General features: G+C 41.8%; 1 protein-coding gene across 3 annotated transcripts in view; it reads right to left on the reverse strand.

The window, feature by feature from the left end:
- Positions 1–13,579, reverse strand: part of LOC308396448 (pleckstrin homology domain-containing family G member 1) — a 59,389-nt gene that overhangs the window by 25,857 nt on the left and 19,953 nt on the right. Inside the window, exon 1 of one of the 3 annotated variants that reach the window (XM_080881758.1) lies at positions 6,302–6,763. The exons of the other annotated variants lie outside the window; for them this stretch is intronic. Within the exon in view, the coding sequence (XP_080737884.1) occupies positions 6,302–6,311 (10 nt within the window). The 5' untranslated portion in view covers positions 6,312–6,763. Of the gene's footprint in view, positions 1–6,301; positions 6,764–13,579 lie in introns of those variants that run through there. 3 annotated transcript variants of the gene reach the window in all.

Genomic DNA, 13,579 nt, shown 5'->3' on the forward strand with positions numbered 1-13,579 from the left:
AAAACAGGAAGGATCTGGAGCGCCCAAAAACTGAAGGAGCATGAAACTGCACTTCCCTCAGACAAGTTTGGAACCGATTCCCTGTGCATGTGTGTCCATCCAAATTTCTGCAGTGCCAAACCTGACTCCCCCCCTAACGAAAACATCAGATAGTAGAAAAAGAATTTGCTGGGCAAAAACAATTCACAGAAAAACCAAAGGGCCTTGGCTTTTTTATAAACAGCGCCCTGCTTTCAAGTTACCATACACAATGGCCAAAGGGTTGTATAACACATCTCGCCATTAATAGGTAACAGACAGTTTTCTTTGCACTTTGACAAATCTGTGATACATCGTTTCTTATCACAGCTGCTAATGTATGTGTATCTATAATGTGTGTGCATGTTTCACACAAAATGCATTAGGTTTATCACTCCAAAGATAAGACTAACTAAGCTCATAACTTAATGGTCCTTACACCAGCCATTGCAGCTAGATATGGTCAGGCAGTGTGCGCACACGTGCAACCTACACCCATACACACAGACGCACGCTCATGCGCGAACATACAAAGAGAGCAAATACAGAGAAGCCAAGCTTGGAGTGAAACCCAAACATCACAGAGAAGATTGCCCCATCGTGTGTTTGCCCAACCCCTCCTTACCACCTCCCAGCTTCATGTTTGGGGCACACCCTGTCCGTTTCCTGGGTGAAATGGCTCACACACACACACACACACACACACACACACACACACACACACACACACACCCCAATGATGGCCAGTCTTTAGTTACCTCCTGTCCAGATTATGTTCAACTTGATCCTTGTAAATGATCTCTAATTATGGTCCTAAGCATGCAGGTTGGGACTGTGTCTCCTCTGTGTGTGTGTCAAATGTCTGTGCATATGAGGATTAGGCTAGTGTGTGAGGGCCAAGTTTCCTGCCAGAGCAGAGGGAGAGAGAGTCCGTGAGTGCCGGAGCAACCTGGCTTCAATCTCTGGCTTTCATTTAAACTTTGTAAAGCACCCTGGCACAAGAAGCTGAGGGGTGCTTTACAATTCAGCTATTCTTAATATGTTGACCATCACACCCATCTGTAAGGCAGACAGCAACAACTAAAAGGAAGCAGACCGAAAACTGTGCAGACACAGTAAAAAGAAACAGTGGTAAAAAACAATGAGTCGCATTTTGTGTTTTACTGTTTAAAGAATGCAATGGTGGTATTATAAAATGATTAAAAACAATCCCGTTCATCTGGATTTTATTTACATTTTTTTCTTCACATGCAATTTAGTGGTGAATGAGCCCCATATAAACTATTAAACTTATCAGAAATTACTGACCATGAAAATAGTTTTTCATGGTCAATCTCCACCTCAACCCTGCAGAAACTTGGGAAATGGACCATCTCAGTCTCTCCGTTTCTTTTCAGTTTCTGCAGGACAGAATGAACTGAATTTGACATAATATGTCTGCGTGTAGCAGCGCATGCAAAAAGCAGCTTATGTTATGGATAAGTATGACTCTGTGAGACCAAAACAATGACAACAATGGAGAGGGAACCAAGTCAGTAACTTGGAAGTCAGAAGCAAAACAAAGAAGAGCCTTTCTTAATCGGTTCTGCTCTTGAAGATCAGGTAAACTTCACTAACTCATTGTTTCATAGAACATAAAATCTACTTTTACATATCTGTTAAATATTTTATGGCAAGCAACCATATAACTAACTAAACAGTCTCAATAATTATTTTTAACAAGCAATACTGAGGAAGATGTAAATCTGGATAGCATAACTGCCTGTTGTCTACTTTGTAAAATGCACTGAAGTGGTCAAAAACACTTTACTCCAAAGTATAAAGGAGTCAACACCACTTCTCCTCATTAACGTGCATTAAGACCATTTAAAATCCAAATTTGTGGAATCAATCACATTCACAAGACTGCCACTAGCACACATCAAAACACAGAGTATATTCACATGCTCATGACAACCCGCCACAGCGCCAGTTTTGCTCCATTTACAAAGTTAGCCAGACAAGCCTCACTACCAGTCCAGCTAGGTTTAATGACTCATGCGGCACTCAACTTCAGTAACACACTTTATGGTCACCTGAAGTGTTCTTTGTTCTGGAGAGGTCAGTAAACAGCTGTTAGCAACCTTCTCTCTTTATGGCCCTCAGGATCCTTACAAGTAGCTCAGCAGGCACAAACAGCTATGTGAGTGCTTTGTAAAGGACATGTGAACCTCCAAGGGGTAAACAAGTTGAAAGTATTATGTCATCTTCAGATTCTGGAGTGAAAAACAATTCACATTGTTTATTTTAAGTTAAGTGGTATCCCTAATCACTGGGTTTGTACACGAGTAGTTAACTGAGCGCAGCAGTTTGGGGATTCCAGAAACAAAGCCGCCATGCTACTTCCAGGGAGGATCCCTCAGCAATAAAACACAGGCATGTGAATACGAAAGAGGGGATTTTTTTTTTTTTTTAAACACAAAACTGGACATATGGAAAATACCCACTTGGTATGGCTAGCTTGGTTTGGTGTGAGTTAAAGCAATCTTACAGAGTGAGAGGGGGACTCACGTAGGAGGGGAAACAAAGTGCCAAACAAAAAAAAAAAAAAAAAAAAAGGCAGGTATGCTGTGAATTAGGCCACATGTGCACAAAGATCTGTTTATGCACACACACAGATGTTCACAAATTTATTTCTGCATGCAAGTCCGCAGCAATATTTCAACAAATGAGACCCTTATGGGAATGCAGAGGCAGAAAGTACAAACGGACTTCTTTAGAAAATGAACTAAACTTCTGAAAAGTCAAAAATAAATTCACCAAAAACAGAATACGGTTTTGAAAACAAATTAAGGTTTGTAGTAGCTTTGTAGCATTCATCCCTTTCCTCTTTCCTGACAAAAAGTATCCCGATCAAACCACCTTCCTTAGAGCCAACTTGAGCCAAAACTCATTACAAGCAAAGACAGCCACTTCACAACCCTCAAGAAAATGCTCCAAGCCACCTGCTTTATGAGGATGATTCAAAGGTTAAAGATTAACACAGATAAAAAGGCATCAACATGGTCATTTGCAGCATGACAGCATGGAGAGACTGGGCATATCAATAAGCTCAGGCTGCATCCCCCTCCCAACCCTCTGAATCATTCCTGCTTCCATTTGTTTGCTCACTCCTTTCCCCCCCAATTTAGGTCATTTTCACTAAATTCTCACAACTATCCTACCCCTCTCCTAATTCCGGCCATTTTCTTTCTCCCTTCCTGTCATTCTTCTCTTCCCTCCTTCTATTATGCATTGAAGCTTTGAATGTGTTTGGCAGCTCATAAAATAAGTCGGCCAAGTTCGCTGTGTTTAAATATGAGCTGCACATTACATTCCTACAGGCTCAAACCATGCTTCTGCAAGTATATACTTTACTATGTAAAAATACACATTGACCAGCATGCATATAGCACATGGCTGCAGACCACCGGGGCTCATATTTGCTTTTGGAGCGCATGTGTTCATAACACTTGCCTTTCACGCTCAGAGCACTTATACTCCGATAAATGCAGCTTTCCTCTTGTATAGCCAAGACTATATTCCAACCATCGTACTGTTGGAGCTGTGGGAGGGTTTAAAATGAATCTGTACAAGTTCACCAGAAAAATATTTACCTGTAAAGAACCAGAATTTGAAGACAGGAGTGAGCGCACCAGACATGACTTGACCACACACTTTGCACATCTCAAAAAGCCTTCAATCAAAGCTGTTTGTTCGTGTGTGTTCTTGTTTATTCTTCACCAAGCCTACCAGATGGCAAATGAGTTCAATGCCATGCAGTCTGTTGCTGACGTTGCATTTTTCTGGTATCCAAGGACTTTAAAAACGTAACTAAATCCAGGATATGCTATGATGAGTGACGAGAATGTAAAAGGCAAGATGGAAGTAAAGCAGCCCAGTGGTCTTCACTTTGGCAGCATCTTTGTAAAGTCGTCAAGCAATCAGACTTGTGCGACTGCAACAGAGTGAGAAACGAGGAGGAGAGATCCCAGAGGAATGAAAGTAGGAAGAAAAGATGAGAAGAGAGGCCAAAGGTCGAAAAACACCCACTCCACTGCTTTTTCTCTTTTCCATTTCCCACTCTCGCTCCCATGTTGAATCCTGCCTTTTGTGGCACTTTAACCAACACATTTTATCTCCATTTTAAAACCAATCTACCAAATTCTTTCATCTTTTTTACAGGCTATGGAGAGGTTCCCGATCTTCCGCTGCGTCCACTTAAGGTCAACCTCTGTTTCTGATAGAGACGTAGACTTGATTTCAACTGACACTAAGGACCTTAAAGTGTCAGCCTGGATTTCACACTGCAGTCAAACAAATGTAGAGAGCAGAGGAAGAAAAGGGGTGGGGGATTGCAGAGGTGGGAGAGACAGAGTGAGGCGAAAGATGGGATTTGAGACATGGGGTGGGGTTTCCACTGAACAGCTTCCCAATGGACCAACAATGACCAGGACATGTGTTATAATGCAGACACTTTGGAGGATTGATGGAGGAAAATGAAGCCTTCTTTCTTCAATGTGTTTCTGTGCACATCCGCCAGCCAGATTTAAAACATCACTTTGCACGTTATCGCTGGTAAAGCCTGAAGCTTGAACTCGATCTGTGACTCGGCAGACCCCTGGGGTTTCATGGCCTCACGAAAATGGTTAAAGTCAAAGTCAACACACACAGCTGGCAGGATAATTACAAACAAATGCCTTCTTCTTTCACGTAATTACATAAAACCCTTTAAATGATTAAAACAGCCACCACACATAGGTTCATTTACACACATTATGTACACAGATTAACACATTGTATCTCCATGTTTACAAGATGCGAGTTAAAAGCCGAGACTCTCTGTTACCGACACTGCGGACTTGAGGAATGTGCAGTGTGCTTTTAGTTGACAGCACCGGTGTTTAGCTGTGGGAAAAGCATTCACCAACAACCCATCCCTATTTTCAGACACTCAGTGTCGCACCAACTCCTGGGACACTCACGCGACCCTTTGCCGCACACGCCCTTCAACTCCCTATGAGAGTGACACACTAGCCTCATTCTCTGACCTAGCTGGATTTCAGCCTGCTTTCTGCAAAGATTCATCAGTTCTCAATCTCTTTCTACATGAACCGTGAGATCTCATTTGTTTAAATTGCCCCGAACCTCCACCCGTCCAGCCGCTGTGTGCCTCTAGCGCCTTGTGCCAAGTGCTCATGATTGGATGGGGGCAGATGTCTGACCAGATGACTGGACAAGCAGGGTGCAAGGAGGACGACGGAGGGGTCCATTGTCTCCTGCACCTCTAAACCAAAGAGTTTGCTCTAAACAGTAATTATTCCCCCTCCTCTTCCTTTTGCCCATTTGTAGCCTCACCCCCAACTGCTGTCTTCAAGGCTCTAATTTGGGTCACAGGCTGTAGAATGGCATCTCAACACTCAGTCCAACCTACACCCGGGGTCAGAGGACACTGAGACATGTGTTGGCTTTCAGAGACATGAGGATATACAAGCAAAGTAGAAAATGATTTAAAAGGTAGTTTACATGTGGATTTGAACTGATGCTTTGAATGTAGCTACCGGTGAAAATCTACTTTGGTAAATAAACACACAAAGTTTTGTAATGTTCTGCAGCAGCAGATCTCTATTTGTAATTGCCAACAAGTAAATACAATTTCTAACCACTGTAAAAGAACACCAAAGGCTGTGTGTGTGTGTGCGCACCATCACCTCAGCATCACAAGAAGTTTAACTCAACACGTCTGCGAGAAAACAAACATGCTTCACTCAAAGCCAGAGGTGAGGACAACAAGCAGAAGACGGCGTTAACTGAACAGCGCTGACAAGAGACCAACGCTCCAAATACACTTCACGCAGCGCTGTCAGCTGTGGACAAATATTACACACACCCAGCAAAAGACCCAAGAGCATAAACAAGCAAGCCTTCAGAGGCCAGTAAGCATACCTTGTAATCATATCTCGCTGTCTGATGTTTGACCAGTTGCCACTTGAAAAGGGCTGCTGTTATACTTTTTGAGTTTGCTGACCAAACAAATGTTCACCACAGATTTCATTTCACCAAATGGAAACATAACCCAGATATTCTTCAACAAGAACGTGGTTTTAATTCCCGTCAAGAGATGTGCAGATGTGAAAATCCCATGCAAAATCCAGTCCCATCACTTCATAAATAAAATAATAAAATAGATAAACTCTTGGGAAATGTGTTTAAGTTGACTTAGAATAGATTAGACATGAATAATAAAAAAAGAGCTGCTGCTTACCAGTAGGCATTTTGATTTAGCGCTCCCTTTAACAAAATGCAAGTGAATGAGTTGACAAATGGGTTCAGAAATGAAAGAAGGATTTCCAACAAGAGTCACATATTCAGATTATTCCAACAGTATTCCCAGCACAGTCTGGATTTTTTTTTTAATCTCCTAGTTTTCCAAATTTTTCCCAGTCATTGTGAATCTTTTTCCAGGGATCCAACATGCAGTCCGCTCCACTAAAACACACAGAGGTACAAACACTGAGGTTGGATTTTCTCCTGAACACACTCCTCAGGCTGATGTTCTTTCTTTTCTTTCTTCTAGTTCAGCTGGCCGAGGATCTCTGCCTGCCCTTCTGAATGCCTCTCTCCCTCCCTCTATTCTGTGGCAATGCATCTATTTTGTTCATGTGTGTGTCTATAAGAGTTCATGTGTGTGCCTGCATATGAGAGAGTCTGTGTGTGTGTGTCGGAGTGAATGGCCTCTGCTCTCCTGCTCCCTCCCCGCTGGGTATTCCCCTCCCCCTGACTCCTCCTCTCCCTTGCTTTCTCTCTCCTGCAGCAAATTATAAGGAGCTGGGAGTTCCACATTAAGTGCCTCCTCTCCCCTTTTCCTTCTTTTATCTTTTCCCCTACTTTATTTCTCCCCGTTCTTTTACACTTGTACTGCAAAATAAAACTTTTAGCATGGTCCGCAATGCATTGTAGGCCAGGCGGCACCCTTTTTGTGTGTGTGCGCGCGTGTCCATCACGCTCAGCGGGCAGCTGAACTGCTGTTGTTAGTGCACAGCTCCACAGATCACACTCATATACGCACGTTACAAGGAGGGGGGAGGGGGTTACGACTGATCAATAGGCTGCGAGCCGGCTCAGACAAAAGCTCCTCGTCCACCGCACGGCTCATTGTGCCCAGATTAGAGAAAGGCTGGAGGGAACGAGAACACAAAATCTCAGAAGAGGAAGGATGTGGACAGTGGATGCCATGTTAAACTTGATTTTATACTTTTCCACTCTATCATGTCGTCTGCGGGCTGTGAAGCAGTCTAAAGTTTCTAAAAAGTTTCTAAAACTTTAAGATCGTTAGGATGAATATGTTTTGGGTATAACAGAAAGCCTTCATATCAAACTGCAGGTGTGTAGTAGTTAGTAGGTGGGAGGGTCTTCTTAAAAAAAAAAAAAAATCTTTTGGATCTTAGACTTTTTTTGGACTGAGTAATGATTAGGGGCTAAAGCAAATGATATCATTAATTTTAATCATTCACATTAAGTCTCCTCAACTGTATAGCATTGTCATTTTTAATGGCTGGAATATCCTTTTAATGTTGCTTTAACACAATGGCTGAAAAAGGATGTTTTTAATAAAAATCTATTTCAAAATGCTGGAATATTTGGTTAAGGATAAAAGCTGGAGTTGTGTTTCTGTGGACATACACAAATGTTTTTGTGAAGTGAAAATAACCCCCTTCCTTCCAGGAACTTAAACATTTATCATTCTCTCATCTAATTTAGAGGGACACTCCAAGAAACACACGTGAAAAATTGAGAGTAAATCCTGCTTCAGACTATTAAAACCTCATTAATCATTAGATGACAAGTGTTGAGGCTTAATACACAGCCGTATCTAAAAGGAACATAGTGTTAGTTTAGGCACACCACCAAGTCAGAGTCGGCTGCAAACTGAGAATCGGTTGATCTCCTTACTTATGGCTCTGTCGATATCCTTGTACACATCCAATTGGTTAATCTCCAACAGCCTGCTCCATCCAGCGCACAGTTGGTGCACGACTGTGAACTGCTTTGCCGTTTCTGTCAGGGCTTCAAGCTGTTTTCCACATGGACACAATAGTTTCAGTTTGTTTGGTTAGCTTTTTCTCCCGTTTTCCTGCCTTACATTTTTGTAGCTTTCTCTCCTGCAACATTGTGACCACTTTCTCCACCTCGTCTGAACGGGAACATGTTTTCTTATGTAGGTAAGGAAATTGGGTTCAGCAGTATTCAGATAGTAGGTATTGTACACAGACTGCAAAGCCTGTTCGTTTGGAATGATTCTGATTTGTTAACATAGGCATGTTAAGAAGAGCTAAACAGGCTGCTGCACACGTTTCGTAAGTCTGACAATAATTTACAAACTTTGGTTTTTTTGCTCTGTGTAAGAATGTTTCCATACACATTTGTGTTAGAGGTTGTGACCAGCAGATTTAATGTCTTATGGGAACTGATTTGTTTTCCCCATCATCTACTTTTAAAAGATCTTTAATCTTAAATTTAATAAAGGCTTTGCATAACAAACAACTTTTTAAAAGCAGAATTTAGTCATTTTTCTTGCCTCCTTAGGATCCCACAGATTCATCATGCAACCCTTGTGGATGTCACAACACTTAGCTTGGGAAGTTCACAGGACGCTTATAAATCAGGACATGCCGTGTGTCCCATCAGGATGGCACACGTGAGACAATGGACCATCAGTTTCACACACTAAAGCAAATATGTTGCCTATTTGTTGTCCCTCTTAAATGATAAGGACTGGTCCAAGCAGCATGGGGTCCTGCTAACGGCCAACCTCATCTCGTCACAAATACTAGAATAGAGACCCCCTTGGACTTTTCTCTCTCTCTGCTTCTCATTCTCACACGCAAACACAAACACACAAGGGCCAGACCTAAAGAAGCACGACCCCTCTCTCTAATGACTTGAGGGATCGTTGACCCACGAAGCCCCTGAAGCTCCACTCTAAATCCAAAACTATCCACCTGCCACTCCCCCTCTCTGCTACCTTTCACCCCTCACACACACAGTCCATGACGAGCACTTCCAGCTTGGCAAACATGCAGCAGGAACTTCGAAACTCCTCAGTTCAGCTAAGCACGACTTGCTGATGACAGAAACCTACAGCCGCATTGTTCCTTATCTGATGCCCCCCTTTATGCTCCTCCCTTGCGTAATGTTAACTAAAAAAATAACAGTATAACTTTTATAATAAGTGTGATTATCACTGGAATGTAGACATCGCTTTTAAGAGGAGATGTAAGTATTAAAGTTTTTGGGGTTGCCAAGATAATTCGAGCCATTGTGCTGTAGTGGTCACTATGGCAACCTCGAGGTATCCATCTCCATGGTTGAGCGGCATGTGGAAAGACAGTGAGAGAGCAAGAAAGGGGGAGGAAACGAGGGAAGAAAATACTTATTGTCAATAAACCGTTCCATTCCTCATAACACTTGGGCAGTGCAAACACTGGAGGAGGGCACAAGGTTCGTACACACTCTTATCAGCTTTTACTGCCACACACACACACACACACACACACTATCATAACAGCACTGTAAACTCATGACTTAAAAGACCGGAGGCACTTGAAAATGTTTTACTGTGTGAGTGTGTAATCAGAAATTTAAAAAAAGCAAAAATTCCAAAACCTCTTTTGCATGTCCTGGAGGGAGGAGGAAGGACTGCAGGCGGAGAGAGGCGGACAACTAATTTGATGGCTGTTATTTCAGTGGGCAGTGGGTGACTGAATTTGTGCTTGCATGTGTGTGAAACCAGGTCCAATCTCCAACTCTGATAGCCTGACAGCTTCTTCATTTTCTCAGCTGTTCACATTTTAAAGTCGGGGGGGGGAAACAGATTCAGAGGACGGGAACGACCGTGATTAATGACAGGAGTTAGTGGGTGGAGAGGTCATTCATATACAGTTTCCCCCTCCCTGTGTGACCCTGTCTGTCTTTGTCATTACTGAGATGGATCATCAGCAGACACATATACACAGTCTTTTCTTCCACTCACAGACTCTGTCATAAACACTTAAAGCCTTTGTTCTTGCCGCCAGAGCTATTCATTAACCCTTTAAAAAGACAGCGTTGTCCCTTTTCACCCGAAAGGATGAAAAAAAAAAATCTTCTGTCTCTCATCATCTATTTTGTATCCAACATATCTTCGAAATTAATATCCAACAGAAGCAGCATCACTATCACTTAAAACACGTCTTCATAGGAGACCTTTGTCATCACAGTTCGAATAACAAACCATGTGGTCAAAGTAAGGGAAACATCATTTCCATGGATTGAAAAATGTTTACTCACAGCTGGAAATAAAGGAAATGGGCAACGTGTGTCCAAAAGTTGGTTGAGCTCTCCTGACTTCCCTTTGCTGTTCGGGGGCTTTGTCACATGAATGTAAACAAAGGTAATTTGGAGGCATTTGCAAAACATCTGATGCCTTTGTTCGCTGTTTTAAGTTGTTCCAGATGTTATGTTAATGTTTATATTGATTCAAATCTTGTTTAACCTCTCCATGTAATAGCAGCTGTTCAATAGGTCCAATAAGCATATAGAGTTGTGAAGCAAAAACTTGTTGGAAGTGGACCTAAGCAATCAGTAGCGAGGATAATTTAATGTTCACAGGGAAGTTAAAGTAATGGCTCCAAGAAGCGTCAGTATCTATCAAGGAGTAGATATGTAGGCAACAAATACTATATTGGGAAATTCTGTTTTAACAGACCTTAAGGGGGCAATCTTGGAAATCTAATGTAGCTCAGTAACAATAAGATCCCTTCCAATATAATCATGAAAAATAAAGCTGCACCCAGCAGATGATTAGTTTAGCTCAGCAAAGACACCAGAAACAGCAGAACCCGCCTTAAATCAAGATAACAAGCCAAATCCACCTACAGTGCCAGCTCCTCCACACTAGTGTATGCTTAATGTTAAGAAACAACAAACAGGAACTCAAAGTGGTTACATTACAGTTGAACTTAACAGTCAACGCATGATATCGCCGGTGTCGGTGTTGTTCCTGTTCCTACAGCATCAAAGTGATGTTGGTCCAGGATCACCATTGCAACAATCATATTAGCATTAGCCAAGAAGCTGGCTAATGATATTAAAAACTACCACCAGTGAGCCAAACTAAATTTAGGTTAAAGCAAACCTAACTTGAGAATATATTTATGAAGTTGCACAAATCACATAAAAAAGAAAAACACTCAAAATGCAGAGTATTTGTCCTTGAACAGCGTTTTATATAAACAAGAGCTTTTGTTTCTCGTTTCCCCGCATTGCAAAGCTATGACATCACAACAAGATGATTGGTCAGCTGCAATGTTGATCCTGGACCAACATTATGATGTTGCAGGTTGATGATGATGATGATGATGCAGGAACACCACTGACACAGGGATATCAGATTCATCTCAGTCAACATTCAGCAGCTTGTACACAGCTACAGCCATCTGATCCATGTGTGTTGCCAGTTTTCTGTTGCTGCTTTTCTGGCAAATGCAGTAACTCTTTTGGTATCGACCTGGACTGTTTGCCTGCATGCTACCTACACGGTCAATATTACATACAAGTGGACTAAAAGCAGATAGAAGGCTTGATGTTGTCCCCTGCAACATCAACATGGGGAAGAGATTACTGAACGTTACTGAAAATTACTGAACGTTCTCACACATGTGAACTATAATTGAAAGGTATACAAAATAAAGTTGTGACAATTTGAACCAAGCTTAGCTGAACTGCATGATTTTGCAACAACTGACCCACATGCATCCCAGTTAAGTATTTTGAAGTGACACAGACTGACTGTTCTTAACACACCACCTGTGATGTGAGAAGTTGTTGTCCTGTTACTGCCTGCCTGTCTCACGCATCAACACGGTCTATAAATCATGAACAGATGTATGGAAATTCTAGCATTTGTTGTGTTAGGACTAATTTTGTGAAACAGGAAAGCAGAATCTGCGATCCCGATTATCTAAAGTGATGCGGTGATTTTCCCCCCACTTCCTGATTTATAAGTCTTTCTGATTCTCGGATGGTATTCCCTCAGGCTGCAGCAGTCCATTCTCGGTGCCAGAACAAGTTCAGGAATTTCTGCCTCATCCCAGCCAGAAATCTGACTTAAGCAGCAGATACAGCTTATATAAGAGTAGGAATCCCTCAAAGTTGGCCAGAGAAGGAGCGTCCAGGAAAGCAAAGGAGTGTCTTCGCCATTCCAGCAGACAAAACAACAACAACAGCGACACAGAAATAACTCAAGCATTTACGTCAAGAACAACAACGTCAACAGCAACAGCCGCAGCTAATGATAGAGCTGGGTGGCACCAGGGGCTTGAGCAAAACTCTGGAAAAGTATTTATGATAGGAGGGATTTTCAGTATGTTTGGATTTTCATCAAGAAAAGGCAGATAAATGAAAAGAAGCAAGATTTGTTGAGCGATCTTTCACAGGAAAATTATACTTAAAAATGTGACAAAGTATAAAGCTCTGAAACAGAAGAGAGAGTAATGTGCAGGGCCACAGTGCGTGTGTGTTACATGTATATACACAGAGTTATTGTGCGTTAAGCTAGTATGAGAGCATGTGTGGCGGATATCAGGAGGAAGCGGTGTTTGGCCTCAGATTAAAATGCAGGACCTGGGGGTCCTGCCTCAGGAAAGGAGACCAGACAGGGGGATTTTTCTCACATTAGGGAAACGCATGACACAAGCCTAATAATATACACATATATACAAGCGATCCACATATACAAATTTAAATAGAAGTTAATGTATTATTGTTGAACTATCAAAAATGATCCTAGAGGTACTCTACTGCTGAACAGATTTAAACAATATTTAAAGTCATGCTACACATGCCAGAGATTTTAACTGTAACTTTATTGGGTCAGTTCACTTTCTTCTGGGGGAAAGCAAAAATATAAGTCTAAATCTGTGCCCATCAGAAGCTGGGTGCTCCAGTTAGGGCACCTCAAATGAGGACAAACCACAAAGGAGAACACACGAGTATATGCTCAGATACACACGCACACTCACATACACCAAACACTGTGGCGTGTCTGTGTTATTGCATCGCAATATAAAGTAACAATGTTTCACTTACAAGCTGTAAAATGTGATTTATGTTGTATTTAAAGCTGACTGTCAAACACTCACTGTGTCCACATCTTTTTAAGAACGCATTTCTAATCAAACTGCTGTGAAAATGATGACAAATCTATTATAATTGGATCTAGTGGCATTTAGAAGATAGGGGAGAATAATACAGCAAATTCAGGATCGCAGATTTAAAAAACACAGAAATAATGGTCAGCATCCCTCAAGCTGAAACAGAAACTAACTACAGCGGGCTGCCATGCAGTCTAATTAGACAAGTTGGCAAAACGTGCTATTAGAGTCATGCTAAATTGAAACTTTGGGATGTATAATTGCCGGCCAGACTGGGTTTGGAGGAGTAACGTCTGCAATTATGATTAAATAAAGACCTGGGCTTTTAAAAAGGAGGAAACAACACAAAA

Source organism: Rhamphochromis sp. 'chilingali' (genome assembly GCF_963969265.1).
Source record: "Rhamphochromis sp. 'chilingali' genome assembly, chromosome: 5".
Classification (NCBI taxonomy): domain Eukaryota; kingdom Metazoa; phylum Chordata; class Actinopteri; order Cichliformes; family Cichlidae; genus Rhamphochromis; species Rhamphochromis sp. 'chilingali'.